Genomic DNA, 17,877 nt, shown 5'->3' with positions numbered 1-17,877 from the left:
AGATTGATCTTGTATTCCGACTCTTTATACTTTATAGGGAGTATGTAGGAAGATCTCTAGCCATATTGCGGTATACAACATCAAGTGTTTATACTTGTTGGTTAACGGCCAAATCATCCACCCGTATAGACATTTTATTAGAATTACGGATTACATGTTAGGAATACTGTTGGTCATTTATGGGAGGTGATACACATACAATTGTTGTATGTGGACTACACATACATTACCAATAGAAAATTGACAACTCATTATAAGTCAAAAAAATAAGAGGGAAAAATGAGTAGGAAAAAAAATTAGTTTTAAGCGCCATTTATCAAAAATAGGAGGGAAGAATTTCAATGGCGCCTAATTACAGTCTCGTTACTAAAAAAATATTTTACGTTACTAAAATTCTAAAAATACAAATTTGTTACTAGAGATAATAGCGTACTAGTTAACATCATTAATGAAGAGAGATGTTTATTATAAGAATTGAATAATACTTTATTAGACGATATTTTACAAACTACAAATCAAAAAAATTATAAAAAAACCAATAAAATTATTTTATAAAGATCTTTCTATAGACGTCCATATCGATATATTTTCGAAAAAATTATGAAGTTAGACAATTTCAAACTTACTATAGTGTGTGATCTTATTAATAAATATTAGTAATTAGCTAGGCTTTATAGTTACTACCAAAATTTCAAACACACAAAAAATGTGTAAATTATAATTTTATTACATATAAATTAATTGTATAAAAATAAATAGGTGTTAGAACAATTATAAAATTATCAAGTTGTTTACGGGTTAATTTATACTTCATATATTGGAGAATTTAATTCATCTTTTGAAAGGTTTAAAATAAATAATCGATAGTTAAAATGAAATCACGAAAGGTTATCCATTAAAATTATGAAGGCCAAAATTGTAATTTTGGCACTTATAATTAAATATGATAATCAAGGTTATATCCATACTTGGGTTTGAATAAAATAATTGAGAGTTAAATTAAAAAAAATCAATTTATTGCTAAATAGTTGTTACTAGAAAAAGTGCTATTTTGAAATTATAAGTTAATTATATATTTTTTTGGTGAAACCATTATAAGTAAATTATAACATATTTTAGGATATTGGATTTGTTGTTTTTGTTACTATATATTTTATGTTACAATAACAAAATTTATAGAAGGGAGGTAACATATTTTTCTTGAAAAAGGGATGAATTGTGTGCTTGTAAGGGAGCAAAATCGGAACAATGTAACATCAATGTTGTTTTATGTTCAGCGCTATTAACAAGGATTACGAGATAAATGAAAGAAATATACTTCGTAATATTCTTAATTGTTATGCTTACCACAGTTGATTATTTGCATTACTCAATAATTTACAAATTAAAGTGCCCGACGTTTTTAGGAGGTTTTATATATGTATTTTCTACATCGTATCCTTGAGTCTAAAACTTTTTTTTGTCCCACCCATTACTGATGTCCTTTGAATCTCCAATTCATTGTAAGGGTAAAAATACAAAAAAATTCGAATATAGGGAAAATTATGTGCTTGCAATGAATCATATTCGAAACAATTTAACATTAATGCAATTTTATGCTCAGCGTTAATAACCAAGATTGCGAGATAAGCACTATGTGAACACATGTATGTTTATGATATGTGCTTACCAAATATATCAGCTTGTGTTACTAAATAATTTGCAAACTAAATTTTAAAAAAAATATTTTTGGATACTTTTGTCCCTTTAATAATTATTGTATTTCAATCCAAAATCCAAATTCAATAGAAAATGGTAGGAGACTAGGAGGAACAAGAAGAGAAGATCCATTTCAATACTTTGATACAGAGTACTACGGTGTAAATATAGTGGAAGAAGACCCATTTCAATACTTTTGATTGTTTTGTTAACAAAATCCCAATATAATTTAACAAAAACAAATTCATCTTATTTGAGAATTTTATTTTATTTTTTGACAGCAAATAAAACATGGGCAAATTTATTTAAGCAACATCAACGAATTGTATATTTAACTATCAACATCAACAAATTGTATAAGCTATATCAACATCAACGAATTGTATATTTAAACTATAGGAACATCAGCTATAACAACAAAATTTGGACCTTCTTGCAACCTTACATTAAAAGTTCCAAGGGATAGACTAAGCTTAGCTAGAGTAGATTTATTCCCATTTCTCCTAATGAAAGCAAAAGATATAGCAATATTGTGAATCACCAATCTCCTTACATCATTTTAAATCATGCCGAAAGTCGAAATTTCTTTCTTTCTCCTGGGCAATGGAGGGCCACACAGTCCAATTCCACCACAAAGCAATGACAAACCAGTCTCATTGTTACCTTAATATGGATGAAAGTTTAGAATAGGATGAAATGTATAATTTAACAAAAACAAAATTCATGTTTATTTTTTTTTAACTTCCACGACCCTTGCTTTGTAAGGTTTACTGTTCATGGTGGTGAAAAATGAACAATAACTTATTTTTAATAATTCCATAAATTAAATATGTGCATTGGAAATGAAAAATTATTTGAATTTCAAATATTAAATTAATAAAAAAATTTAATTTGAAATTCAAACAAAATTTCAAAATTAGTGGAGTTTGGGGCCAATTGAACAACCAATTAAAATCTTCCATCTCAAATTGTATGTGGGGACCACATACATTTGGTTGTATGTGTAGCCTTTTTCGTCATTTAGTCAGTAAAAGTATGAATATTGTTCCTTGTAATAATTATTCTCTAATTCCCATTCTTTCTTCCGACGTATTAGGAATTCCCCTCGTGAAGAGGTTTCCTAATTTCTTTATTTTTACTATTTAAAAAAAAATGTACTCGTATCACTCTACAACTCTTCCTAAAACTAAGTAGTACTAGTACTAGAGATGACAGTGGATTCAGACCCGACCCGGATATGTGGATCCAGATCCGACGGATCTGGATCTTCAAATTTTGGACCCGTTGGATCCGGGTCAGATTCGGGTCCTGCTAAGAAAAACGGATATGGATCTAGGTCTGGCCCCTAGACCTGGACCCAGATCCGTTTACCCGTTTTTTTAATTTTCCCCAAAAGTAAAACTAAATTTTTTTGTTTCTTTATTAAAAATGTTGATGATGTTAATATTGATAAAATTATCCCTTTCAAAAGATGAATTTTAGATGCTCATATCGGGTACATCATCATTGTTTTTTCACTTGCTCATTTGTAACATCGTACTTTTTTCGTGGTTTATAATTTTTATTTTTAAATATAAGTGTATACGTTGGTTATTTATAGATTAGTTGTATAACTTTAATTTAGGTTGAATTTAATAAGTCGGTGAAAGTTTAAAATGCATTTTTTGACCTAAACATTACATTTATTGCAAAAAATTAGGCAAGTTATATTGGACCCGAATTTGAACCCAGATCAGTTGGACCTGTCGGATTTGGATCCGGGTTTCCATTTTCCAGACCCGACGGATCCGGGTTGGATCTGGATCCTTGTTACAAAAACGAATCTGGATGCGGGTCCATCTAAACCCGGTCCAGATCCGACTAGTTGCCATCTCTAACTAGTACTCATATAAAATAGTGTCATTCAAAAATTACTTTTGTGTTAGAGAAAGAACATGAAAAGGCAATAAGATTAAATGATATTGTAATAAATAAAGTCACAAATCAACTAAAAATCCAAAGTAATCACTTCCATAACTAACATTACAATTTGTGTAGGAGGGTAGGTACAAATTCTTAAATAAACCTGGTTTACACTAATTTATTGTGGACCACTAATATTTGAGAAACTATATTTGTTTTATTAGTTATAAAAAAGGTCACTATAATTAAAAAAAGGTCTCTATAATGAAATAAAAGTCATTTTGGTAATATATAGACAATAAGAGGTTAATTTTTTAACGAAATATTTTATATACTGGTTAATATGAATAATAAAGGTCAATATGTTAACATTAGGGTCATAACGTTGTGCTTTAAGTTCACAATAATATTAAACGTTATATTAAGGTTACTATGTCAAGACTAAGGGTCACTATGTTCAACATAATGTTAGTTGCGTGTGTATAAATATCGGGTTCACAATAACATTATTGTGGACCAGGTCCATGCAAGTCTTTGTGGAGTGTAGGACCATAACATTACTTAATAATGCTCCGTAATAGATAAAATAAGTAGCTAAAAGGTAAAGGTAAAGGTAAAGCTAACGGCCGTTTCCAACAAAAAGAGTGAAAAAAGGAACGACGTCGTGTTTCCCGCTGCATGCTTTCATTACTGATGCAGGTCAACATTTTGGACAAAAACACACCTCAGTCAAAGTAAAAGCTTAACCGAGCGGTCCAACACCATCATAATTAAATTATATTAATAAATAAAAATCACTCATCTAAAAGAAGCCTTTGCACAAAGAACATCTTTTGTGCAAAAAATATAAAAAAATAGAAAAAAAAATTAAAAAGTTCTATTTTTTTTTTTTTTTGATATAAAATAAATTAATAAGTTAACCATCTCATTAACCTAAATAATCCCAATAAAACCCAAGATTTGTCTCCCTTACTAAAATCCCAATCTCAATAAATCATTTTATTTTTTTTTTCTAAAAATACTTAAAAAAAAAAAAAAAAAAAAAAAAAAAAAGGGAAAAAACTGTTACTCTCATAGTCTCATCATCAAAAAGGGCATATTAAATTAGGTAACTAAATAAATAGGCATGGGAGTAGCAGGGATCACGTGCGACGGTTCCATATTAAGATCCTTGAGACTAATATACGGGATCTCCAAATCACCTTTTCTTGTCGGTGTCAGTGTTCCGGCAATTGGGCCGGAAGTTGGCCGGGTAGTGGTCCGACAAGGAGAAGTGGGCTCCGACCCATTTAAGCTATCGGTGAAGTAAATTGGGCCGGAGATGGACCCACCTTTGTAAGGCTGCTGCTGGTTGTGGTAGTCAAGTGGGCTTGGTCTTTGATGTTGGGCAGCCCATTTAGTTTTGAAGAAGAGCACTGCGTTCTTCCACCACCATTGACGCCTCTTTTTCTTTGAACACTTTTTTGCGTCGTCTTTTGAGATTGGTTTTTGGAGCTTGAAATGGAGGGTGTCTATTGATCTTGTTGTTGCTTCCCTCTTATGCTTCCTTGCCTCCTCCAACACCTTCAGTCAAAATTATTCGATAATATTTCCTCCGTCCAAATTAATTTGTCACATAACATTCGATAATATAAACTACTAAACAAAAAAAGTCAAGACAAAGAAGAACGTTTAGAGAAGACGGAAGGGAGATTAGTGGCTATTAATACAAATCTAATATGTCCTTCGTTAATTCTTATGTGCAACTTTAGAAATACTAATTTTGTCGATTTGGGTTTAGTTGTTACAATACTACTCTATTGAACTTATTATGAGCTATCTATATAAACTAACAATATCGGTTGATTTGAAACAGAAGGTGTAAGAAACGATACCTGAAAATAATCGATCTGAGGGTCGAAGCCGTAATCGCTGAAATGGTTAGGTTCAAGCATGGAGAAAACAGGGGATTTAGATGACATAATTGTTGATTTTGGTTATCTTCTACCTGTATTTGATCAAGTAATTATATAAGGAGTAATAGGTTGGTATTGGTTAGAATACCAAAAGGGATTAGAAGACAGAGAATGAGTTTGAGTAGAGAGGGAGTGACTTTAACAGGAAGACAAGTGGGGCCGTGGGGGAGCTCAAGAAGAGTAGCTTGAAAATAACGGTAAAAAAAAATAAAAATGATGAGAATGGTAATGAAGAAGGCTGACTAAGTAATGAGTTGATCACATCATCCAACGGTTTTGCTTGCTAAAATAGGGAGTGGAGTGGAGTGGAGTGGAGTGAGAAGGAACACTATTAGAATATTAAATGGGGCAATTGCTTAGAGATGGGAGATGGAAGGAGTCAGTCAGCATAATCCCGTGAGAAAAGTTGAACCAAATCATGTGGGGGTGAGGGTATTAAACTAACCATCATATTCTCAACCATATTGGTCATCTCATCTCCACTAATTTTTGAAGTTATTGTTTCATCTGATTCGAATATTTCTTGGTGTTATCTGATCCTCTAATTTGGTTAAATTTTATTTAAATTGTATATCAAATTATCAATGTATAAAAATTCATCACAAATGAAATGTTGTTGGTTTAGTGTTAATGTGTATTTTCATATATATTAATTTGCATAATTCTTAAAAAATACGAAATTAAAGATACATGACAACAAGTGAATAGAATTTAAAAGATGGTATGGTTTGGCTTGAAATTTTCTGATGGTCCAATTTAACACTAACAAGGTGAAGTAACAAAGTCAAGCGTATCGAGGATCAAGGAGTGGATGGTTGGTTAGTCCTTCCACCCCCCGTGGTGTGACCAATGTTCGATCCTTCACCCCCTCCCTTCCTCAGAGGAACCCCTATATCTTACCATAAATTTTTTTAAAAAAATAGTCAAGTGTTGTTTTGGGTATTTTTGTGATCTCCCTTGGGATACTGGTCTCTCTCTTTGGATAGACAGCCCCAACACCTGCAAAATAACGAATATATTCGCCTCCGACGGTCAAGTTAGTAACCGGAAAACGAAAAAGCTAAAGAGAGAAAGTAGAGAGAAGGTGGAGCTGTTTTAATGCCTTGTTTACTGTAATGTCACAATCCTCCCCTCCCATCATAAATTACTGGGGTGTTTATAGGGGTGGGGAATTGTGCCCTTGTAGGGTTGTTACCTAGAATTACGTGACCTGATTGACGGCGCAATCAAGTGTTGCCACGTATTCTGATAGGGGTGTCGTTTTGTGACTTTCTCGGGATTAGGGCCTCATGATGTAAGGAGACTCTTTCCTCTCTTTTTCAGGTGCTCTTTGTAGGGCTTGTACACGTGTCATCTTCCTATAGGGACACGTGTCTCCCTTTAATTGGGCCACATGTCGCTATTAGATTGGTCCACGTATTGAGGTAATTTTTACCCTAAACATTTGCCTCTCAATGGGGGTGGCTTATACTCTACGGGCCTCTTCCTTTGATTTTCTACTCGTCCAGATACGCCCAAGTACAAATAGAAGTTGTGAGCGTTCTGTTTAGTATGCGGACGATACCGTCCTTCTAGCAAGGGATTTTTCCCTTGGGCTGGATGCCTTGTGTTGGTCCGCCTGAATTCTGTCAGAGGACTCTTAAATCTTGGGATCAGGCGGACAGGTTATGCCGACTTTATTTTGTATAGGACACCAGTCACCCAGAATTGCGGGTTGGCGATTCTAATTCCGCTGACCTCGCCGTCTTTTTTGACGTGCCATCAGAGCGTCCGTCTCCTTTCCCGTTTGAAATGACGAAATCGACTTTTAATCGTTTCATCTTTCAGGTTAAACTTTTTGAAAAGTAACCATTCGAATTCTCGGGCGAGAAAGATGGTTTTACCATTTTGCCCTTATATATTCGGCCTGAGGAGTTTGACTTCACTTTGTCACTTTAGAACTTTGAGAATCTTAGAGTGAAGTAAGAGCTTTTTAGAGAGAGAAAGTGATTTCTCTTTGAATCTTCGAGAGCTCAGCCATGTGTTTGAGGTTTTTAGTCAGAGTTTTTGAGATTTTCGGTAAACCTTCAAGACTTTCCAACATTCTCCAAGTTTTCTACCCGGACAGATTTAATCACCTGCTCGTTCACTTATTTCCTTTTCTTTTACTTATTTTTATTTTTCATATTCAATCTAGCTCAACACTCAGCTTCGTCCGTTTCTCCTCATGTGGTCGGTCGTTCGCATGGGACTGAGGAGTTTAGAGTGGACGGGGACAAGTCGTCTCCTTTGTGAAGTGGGTCCATTTCTCGTGCGTACCAATTTACCTCCACCTATTCTTATCTGTCCCTAAAGTTGCAAATGGCATGGACCATGCAGACGTACGATAAATACAGTACTAGAAATCCTGACGACAGTCTGGTAAATCCTAGAGTTTCTCTATGATCCGAGTAACATGGACGAGGAAACCACAAATACAACTACAAACACCGCCATGGTCAGTGTCAGCGAATGGTCAGTGGTCGAAGTGACTACCTCATTCGAAAAGCGCCAAAGGAGGCAAGATGTCTCTTCTGCTAGGGAAGCATCCGGGTAGACTCCGAAACTTCGCTTTCCCCAATTCACCAACTCGGTCATAGATACGGCCGAGTCGCCATCGTTTGAAAGGCATCCTCCCTCTTCCCGGGTGGACGTTGGGGCATCCGTCCAAATTCCTGAACAACCCCTAATCCAAACCACCAAATAGGCCACACCTAGAATAGGCATAGTCATTGCTGAACTGGCCGACCTGCCCCTTCGCAAAGCTCCTCCTCTGAGAAACCAGGAGAATGTTAGGAAAAAGGATAAGGGCAAGGGACCCTTAACGCCAGGGGGCGTTGTGATTTCTTGTAACACCCCAATAATTCTCTTTTAAAAACCTGTGAGAAACCTGTATATAACCTGAACAATTTCAAGAGAATTACTGGCGCGCTACCGCCACGTGTTCAAACGTTAAGGCTATCTCAGAAATTAACAGCGGAAAACCAAAACAGTTATAAATAAACTTCAAAACAAAATAATTAAATCAAAATAAGTGTTACAAGTTGGAACCATTAAGACCCTTATTAAAAACCCAATAAAAATAGTAAGTGATTTAATCCGGTGTACGAATAAATTCAAACCCAAAAGATTTAGTGTCAAATAAAATCGAATTAAAATAAATTCAAACTTGCAAAAGAAATAAAACTCTCTACTCAAGATCCCACAACCCTGATGAATGCTGCATGTGTATGAACCTGTGGTTATTCTGCTCCCCAATATTACAAGTGTTAAAATTGGATCGTCACAGGGTCATGGCCTTCAGGGTCATTGAAAGGCGAAGGCCATGACCAAAGAAAGACACACACAAAAGCACGCAGTCAACATAAAGCCGAGTACATACAAGCTGCGAAATAAATTAAGGAAATACCTAACATGCTACTAATAATCAAGCACAAGCATCATTAAATACAGACTCAATTCATGACTCGATTATTAAATTTATTAAGACCTCACTAACTAATATTAACTGACTCATTTATTTATTTCATTGGATTTTGCAATAGACAAGGTTGTCCAACCCATGTCCCATTTGAAACATCAATAAAAGAAAAACCCCATGCCTCCTTTCGGAAACATCAATAAACATCCAACAACCACGGGCGCGACTCCGTGACCGTAGTTAGTATGAGATCTCACTTAACTCCTAGCTTTAGAAAAATAATATTTGAAATAGGAGACTCGTAGATCAGACGGCCTCGATAAAAGTACACGGCTAATACCCCATGTACCCCCAACCCCTGATTGTCATTACTCCAGATGTGCACCATTCTAGAGTTTTATTGCTCATCCATCTTGCACTTTACGTGATTTACAGGTTTAGACTTAGTGATGACTCATATACATTTCAATACAAACAACCCAAACACAACTCAATCAAACATGGCAAATTCTCAATTTAGATTCTTGATTTATCAGTGACAAACAACATTATTTATTAATTATTCCTTTACTACCTCGGTGTATAAACACCTTGAGTGCATAAGGCACCCCAAAACCTTAACATCGTCTTACAAGACTTGAATTTCTCCTTTACTCATCCTGTTTGCATAATCATGAATGAGTAATAATTTAATCTTTACACCAATCACATACCTTTGCCTTTAAGCACTCCTTGCATAATTAGAGCACAAATAATACTTGCATTATAAACTAGTGCACGTCATTTGAAATTCACAATGTATAACCAGACAATTTAACCCAGTCAATCCTATACATGATATTAAGTTCTCGATCCGTCCTTAAACATGCACCTACAAGAAAGGTTTCGTAGCTTGTACGTACCTTGTGTAAACAATCTGGTTGGCCACTTTAAAACTATAAGTCGCCTTCTACAAAGTCCTCTCCTAAACCAAACAATGAGAAATAAATCAATATCAAAGCAAATAAATTTACAGAAATACTAAACTACTTTAAAACCTCTTAAATCATCAAAATAAAGCCTTTAAATTGTCCTCAATAATAAAAGTTAATAATATAACATCCCAACTTTAAGTTTATATGTTAGAATTATGAAAATATAGTGTTTTATATCAAATTACAGCAACTTTAAAGTAAGTAAATAAATCTGGAAATTTGTTTTAAGTATATAAAATAACCCCATAAGCATAATTACTTAAAATAATCATTATATAGCAAGTTAGTGTGTTAAAAACCCAAGAATATACCAATTCAATGCAATTAGAGGCTTTAAAATAAAAAAGTATGAAATCTGAAAATTATTTTTAAAATTAAAATTTAAAGTTCAAAGCTTTTTCAATCACAAAATACTCACAATAACTATTTTATAGGTTTAGAAGCATAAAAACATGAAATTAACACAACTTGTTCATAAAAATTGAAACTTTAATAAATCAAAAAATTTATATATGATTAAAATAATTATACTTTAACGTAATTTAAACATAGTATGATTAGATGACTTGATTAACACGTTATCAAGCCCTAAAACATGAAAAATCAATGCTTTAAACCCTAAATTCATACATATACAAAATCTGAAATTTTCTATAGTAATTTAAACATGTCAAAACTCATAAATTCATAATCTTTTGCAACCCACCAATTGGTTGTTGGTGTAGTGGTGATTGGGACTACACTTGGTAGGAAGGACCCGTGTTCGATCCCCCGCAACAACAATTGGGAGGGGACTGGAATCTAACCACCCAGAACTGATCCTTGAATCCGGATTAACCCAAAGGGTGAACCGGATGGAACACCCAAAAAAAAAAAAAAAATCTTTTGCAACCCAAGTATAATATTAACCCATAATAACAATCCTTTAGCATAAAAATTAAACAAAGATTACAACTTTAAATCAATTTAATAAAATAAAAAGAAGTAAAGAAAAGGAAGAAGAAGAAGAGGCGAACTGCAGGGTTGTGGCGGTGGTGGTCGGAGGTGCAGCTGGGCAGGCGGCCGGTGGTTCAGGTGGCTGGTGCGGCGGCAGAAGCTTCAAGGAGTTTTTTTTTTCTTTGTTTGCTGCTCGTGAATGAAGGAGAAGAAGAAGTGAAAGCTTTCTCTCCTTTTTTTTTTTTTTTTTTTTTTTTTTTTTTTTTTTTTTTACGTGAGAGAGAGGAGAAGTGTGAGGGTTTCTTTTAGGGTTTTATTTGGGCCTTGGGTTTTCTAAATAGATTAGGAGTAACATTTGGGTTTTGGGCTATTAAGTTAAAATTGTTTGTAAATTAGTTAAAAATATATTAGTTTACTTAAATCTATTCATAAAAATAATTTATTCAATGAAATTGACATAAAAATATTTGTAAGAATAATATATAAATAAATTATAATTAAGTTGAAAATATGGGGGATTACATTTCTGGAGGCGGCCAGGGTTCATGGAGCAGGAGCTCGGCCGAGGATGCCGAATTAGACATTGTCCTCAGAGTTTGGGAACGCCCCTCTCCTTAATGAAGGGGAGGCGGAGAACAAAGAGACTGAAGAGGCGGTCGATGAGGCCAATGTGGACAACTTCAAAGATCCGTACACATGTACAATTGGTAACATGACCCTAGGCTACCTCAATGATGGACTGGAGGAGTTTAAGTGTTTCCTCCAGTTGGGAGAGGGCTATGAACTTAAAGCGCCAAAACACTTTAACTCTGTGGCCGCTTGGGAGAGTGAGCGGCCCCGCCGAAGATCTTCCTGTGCCACGCTGGAAGTGGGACTTCGCTTTCCCCTTCACCCATTCATCTAGGAACTCTAGTAAGAAACAACATTGCAATTTTCCAATTGATGCCGAATAGCTAGTTGAATATCTTTGTCTATCTAGTGACGTGTATTCAACAAGGATTTAAGTCGGATGTCTCATTATTTTTCGAGATGCACTCCATAATCTTCCTGGACTCTGAGACGGATGGCTAGTTCATTCTAAGCACCACTAAGGATTACATGGTGGTGATGAACAAGTCGTCTAAGTGGCGAGACTAGAAGAACCGATTTTACCACATTAAGACAAAGAATGTGGAGTTCAATCTGCGAATGAATCGGTTTAATGCTAAGCCAATTCAAATCGACCGAGGGCAGCACCGACCTTATAAGCCACCCGTTCATTTAGACTATTCATACCAACTTGATTACTTTGGGGCCGTGAAAGTGCACAACGACGTCAAGTTAGTGGCCGTGCCAAATTACTGGATTCCCTGGCCGGCTGGCTTCAAAACCCGGTATTTATGTCAGCGTGCGGCCTATACCGGAACCTTCCCCAAGGTGGGACCTTAAAACTTTGTCGTTCGAGTGTAAATTACATCGAAAATATTTCTAACACTTTCTTCGTTTTTCTTTTACAGAGGAAGCACTCACAATGCTAGACCGAAAGAAAAAGGGAGATGTTAATACAAGGCTCGACAGCAACTATACGAGCAGACTAAGGAGATACTGCTTTCCGCATATATATATTTGGCCCTTTGTCAGAGTTGGTACATTGGAAGGGGCTTTCATCTCACTTACGCTTGGACGCTTGATTTGGGCTTTACTTAATTTTGAAATTGCTTTTTTTTAGTTGGCCACTCCTACTCCAAGTAGAAGAGAAAGAGGGGTCTTTCCTGGTTTCACCCGAACGAATTTTGTTTAGCCCTTTGTCCAAGTTGGTGCATTGGAAAGGGGCTTTCTTCTCACTTACGGTTGGACGCTTGATTTGAGCTTTACTTAATTTTGAAATTGCTTTTTTTCAGTTGGCCACTCCTACTCCAAGGTCGAAGAGAAAGCAATCGACCTTTGCTTCAAAGGATGGGAAGACGTCCAAGACTAGGAATACTATCGCCACTGTAGGGAATATTTCAAACATCCCACACTTGAGCCCCACTATGATCATAAACTTAAGTATGGTGGCGTCCAAAGGGAAGGAAGCTAGAGCAAAAGAGTAGCCAACAAGTTTTAGTAACTTGAAACCCGTTTACATGGTGAAGGGGGGAGGGGTGAAGGTTACACCCCTTCACGATCCTAGGGATCGCTAACTCCATAGTGGTTTGGAACCATGATTGGATATTTGGGGGATGAAGGTACAAATCCAACCTAAAAGAGAATGAACCTGCCCTAAAAATAAGCCTCTACTTTATTCTTCTCATATTTATGTGCGCTTTCTGACTAACATACAAACAATATATGAATCCTAAAGCCGTTTAATCTATGTTGATTGAATATTAATTCACAAACAAAACTATTATTGGAGATCACTTGAATTATAATCATATTAGCCTAAATAAGATTATTAATTATCTTATTAAGCGTGATTACAAGTACAAATTCGCTTTAACTTGCAAGAGATGGCGTGATCATGCAACAACAAACAATGATATATGAAGCAATATAATAATAATAATGAAAAATCATCATCATAACAATATTTTCAAAGAATAATAATATTAGCAAAATCCTAGGCATGATACTAACAAGATTAATAACAAATCCTAGCATGTCACTAAACATTAAAAATCAAAGCTTTATCCTTAACATGATAGTAGAAATAGGAAGAAACCTAAGCATGATACTAGAAAGCAATAAATAACATCCTAACATGATACTAAGATTTAAAATAATACTCCATCTGTCCCAGTTTACTTGCAACATTTTGACTGGACACGCTTGCCGATGCACATGTTTGACCGTTGATATATTATATTATAAGTTATAAAAAGATTGTATTAATAAAATATACATTAAAAAAACCCAACAACATCTTACATAATTATATTGACTTTCATATAATAGCTAGAAAAGGTGGTCAAAATGAGATGTGTGAATAGTGCAAAAAATCAAATAGTTGCGAGTAATTTGGGACGGAGGGAGTATATTAGGAACATGATTTCTATATCAAAATAATAATTAAGAAGTAATTTAATTACTTACTTTGTTTCCTTGTATCTCTTTCTAATAACAAGATACACATGTTATTAACTTCAATGAAAATATTAAATCAAACAATTAGTTTAAATAATTGAAATAGGGAGTTGGGACCAAACCCTCCAAAATTATCAACCTTTGACGTTTAGGGCGAAGGAAACTTTGAGCTTGGCTAGGTGTGTCTAAGACTCATGAACGCAATATTGTTTTTGAAAAGGGAAGGCTTAGAAAAAGGGAGAAAGAAAAGCTATTAATTAAGAGAGAAAAATAGAATTATATGATGATTGTTGATGATGGTGAATTGTTGATGATTAAAAACGGGGAAATAAGACCCTATTTATAGAGAAAATAGCCCTGAAACGATCAGAAAAATACTGAATCCTATTAGGAGTAAAATTTCCTGTGTCGCAGAACGACAGAGTGCAGCGCGATGAGACAGACCTGTCGCTGTGCGACAGACTTGTCGTTCAGCGCCAGCTTTGTCGTTCCGCGCAGATTCACGCGTTTTCTAAAAACTTGTACGGAATCCTTAATCTAATAAAATTCGATTAATAATGTCTGTACTTATCTTTGAAAATTATATTTAATCTCTTTGTGCGACAGGTCTGTCTCATCGCGCTGGATTCTGTCGTTCTGCGACACAGAAAATTTTACTCCTAATAGGATTCAGTCTTTTTCTGATCGTTTCAGGGCTATTTTCTCTATAAATAGGGTCGTATTTCCCCGTTTTTAATCATCAACAATTCACCATCATCAACAATCATCATCAAATTATATTCTTCTCTCTTAAGTAATAGCTTTTCTTTCTCCCTTTTTCTAAGCCTTCCCTTTTCAAAAACAATATCGCGTTCATGAGAATTCTTTATTTTCATAAAAGATATAATTATCATTCCTAATCTTGTTCCGGGGTTGTTTGGAATCCCTTTGCACACTAGTCACGTATTGCCGGCAACGAGACTTGACACCTGCAAAACAACGAATATTCCGTCACCGGAATATTCGCCTCTGACGGTTAAGTTAGCTACCGGAAAATGAAAAGTCTAGAGAGAGAAAGTAGAGAGAAGCTGGAGCTTTAAGTGCTCTATTAATTGTTATGTCACAATCAACCCCTCCCATCTTAAATGATTGGGTTATTTATAGGGGTGGGAATTTGCGACCCTTTAGGGTTTGTGCCCTGAATTTCCATGTCCTGATTGTCTACGCAATCAGGTATTGACACGTGTCAGATGGGGGCGCCGTTTTGTAGCTTTCTATAAAAATCTCGAGATTTGGGCTCTGGTGTTAGAAATGCCCTTTTTCTCTCATTTCAGGTGCTCTTTGTTAGCTTTTTACATGTGTCATCTTCCCATTAGGAAACGTGTCACCCTTTGATTGGGCCACATCTCACAATGGGATGGACCACGTGTAAGGGGTATTTTTACCCTAAACATTTGTCTCTCAGAGGGGATGACTCGTACGCTACGGGCCGCCTCTTCTGATTCTTTACACTTCCTACCGCGTCCGCGTATGAAGGCCTAAGGCATGTGGAATAGGCATACGAATCCGTTTTCCTATTTTGATGGATGATTGTCTTTTGAAATTAGGCATATACCGTCCGCCTATGACCCCTCAAGCGGACGGTTGAGTCTGGGCGGACGAAACCCGACACATCATCTTCTTAGAGGGGAGGTCGGACGCCCGACTTTTTAGGAGGGCAGTTTTCACTCAGCTGATGTGTCCGTTTATTTGGACATTCCATTATACGTCCGTCACTTTTTTCTATCTAAGTTAACAGGAGGTTTTTTCTAACCCTTTTGAATTCTAGGTTAAACTTTTTATTTAAAAAGTAACCGTTCTAATTATTAGGCGGGAAAGATGAATTTACCATCTTGCCCCCATAAAATTTGCCTATAAATAGAGGGGGTTTGACCTCATTTTGGCACTTTGGAACTTTGCGAATTTTAGAGAGAAGTCAGAGTTTTTTAGAGAGAGAAAGTGATTTTCCCCTGAATCTTCGAGAGCTCCGCCGCTCGTTTGAGTTTCCGGTTAGAGTTTGAGGTTTCCAACCACCATCCAAAACTTTATACATGGACAGAGGTAGGCTTGGGACCGAGGACTCTAGAGTGGACAAATACGAGTTGTCTCCTTCATGGTGTGGGTCCAATTCTAGTGAGTACCGACTCTCATCCGCCTATTCTTCTCTATCCCTAGAGTCGAAGATGGCCCGTACGATGCAAACGTACAATAAACATGTAGAGAGAAATCCAGACAACAGTTTGGTTCATCCAAGGTTCCCTTATAACCCAACTCTCAAACCGATACTACCACTAACACAACCTCTATTGGAGGCACTGGGTGTTCGGTGGTCGAGGTGACCGCCTCCTTTGAGGAGCGCCAAAGGACTCAGGGCGCCTATTCTCTTAGGGGTGTGTCCGAGCACACCCCGGAGCTAAGGTACCCCCAATATGCCAACACAGTTATGGACCCGACCGAGTTGTTATCTCGGGAGAGACCTCCTTCTCTTCTGGGGTGGACAAACCACCCCATCTCCAACATAGGCCTAGGACAGGGGTTATTATAAATGAACAGTCCGAACTGCCACCTCGTAGTGCCCCTTCTTCGGAAAATCGGGTAGCCGCTGCAAAAGACAAAGGCAAGGGTCCCTTAATTCTTGAAGATGCAACCATCTATGGGGGCGGCCATGGCACCAGAAGTAGAAGCTCGGCCGAGGCAGCCGATCTGGATAGATTTATGTCCTCTAAGTTTAGAGCTGCTCCTCACCTTGAAGAAGTGGAGGTAGAGAATATGGCCGAAGGTGATAATGCGGCTGAGGGCGAGGCAGCGGCCGAGGAGGCCATTGCTAATATTGACACATTCAAGGACCCATACGCCTGTATTGTGTGTAGCACGACCTTCGACTACCTTAATGACGGCTTAGATGAGTACAAGGAATTCCTCCATCTAGGAGAAGGATTTGAACTTGTGGCCCAGAAAAGGTCTCTTTCGGTGGCCGCTTAGGCAGATGAGCGGCCGTGCCGCAGATCATTCAGCGTCTACCGAACCGCCCTAAACGTTGGACTCTGCTTCCTCCATCATCTCTTCATTCGCACGGTCTTGGACCAGTACGACATTGCTCTTTTCCAGCTGATGCCGAACAGCGGGGTAAATATTTTTGGGTACTTAGTGACTTGCATCCAGAAAGGCTTCAAGCCGGACTTTTTGGATTTCTGTGAGATGCATGCTATGACCCGCCTGGAGAAGGACACGGACGACTAGTTAATCCTTAGGACCACCAAAGACTATATGGTGGCGATGGACCGTGTGCCAAAGTGGCGAGACTAGAAGAACCAATTATAGCGCATCAAAACAAAGGACACGGAGTTCAATGTACGAATGAATTGGTTCGACGCCAAGCCAATCAAGCTCGGTTGAGGGGATCACAAACCTTACAAACCACCCGTCCACCCTAGCCAAGCTCACCAACTTGACTACTTCAAGGTCAAGATGGTTAGAAGGGATGACAAATTGGTGGCCGTGCCCCAAAACTGGATCCCTTTGGCTGGCTGGCTTCGGGACCCAATATTTATGTCCGCATGCGGCTTGTACAAGAACCTTCCCCAAGGTGGGGCTTTAACGCTTTATGACGTCCGAATAATTTTATTTTTGCAAATTTTTATAGCTGTTGGTTAAATTTTTCTTTTTTGCAGAGGAAGCGTACGTCATGCTGGACAAGGAGAAGAAGGGGAAGACCGATATGTCCGAGATCGATCTTTCTTGGTACAAGGCTCGCCAACGAGCGTATGAGTATACGAAGGAGGTACGGACCATCTCTCTCTCTTTTCTTATTTTTTTTTATTCTTTGTTGAGTTGGTATGTTAAGAGGAGACTCCTTTCCCTTTTTGCGAGGACACTTCTTGGCGTCCGTGTTGGTTTGTTTGGAAGAGAC

General features: G+C 37.0%; 1 protein-coding gene across 1 annotated transcript; it reads right to left on the bottom strand.

Annotated features, from left to right (window-relative positions):
• Positions 1 to 3,920: 3,920 nt before the first annotated feature.
• LOC110689159 lies at positions 3,921 to 6,100 on the bottom strand. Its single transcript, XM_021865888.1, has 2 exons — positions 5,475 to 6,100; positions 3,921 to 5,163 (listed from the first exon to the last, which is right to left on the bottom strand). The coding sequence occupies exons 1-2, from the start codon at positions 5,559 to 5,561 to the stop codon at positions 4,705 to 4,707; spliced, it is 546 nt and encodes a 181-aa protein (XP_021721580.1). The 5' UTR covers positions 5,562 to 6,100; the 3' UTR covers positions 3,921 to 4,704.
• Between the last annotated feature and the right edge of the window lie 11,777 nt (positions 6,101 to 17,877).

This window comes from Chenopodium quinoa, unplaced genomic scaffold (assembly GCF_001683475.1).
Source record: "Chenopodium quinoa cultivar QQ74 unplaced genomic scaffold, ASM168347v1, whole genome shotgun sequence".
Classification (NCBI taxonomy): Eukaryota; Viridiplantae; Streptophyta; class Magnoliopsida; order Caryophyllales; family Amaranthaceae; genus Chenopodium; species Chenopodium quinoa.
This window is presented reverse-complemented; position numbering and strand designations above follow the sequence as displayed.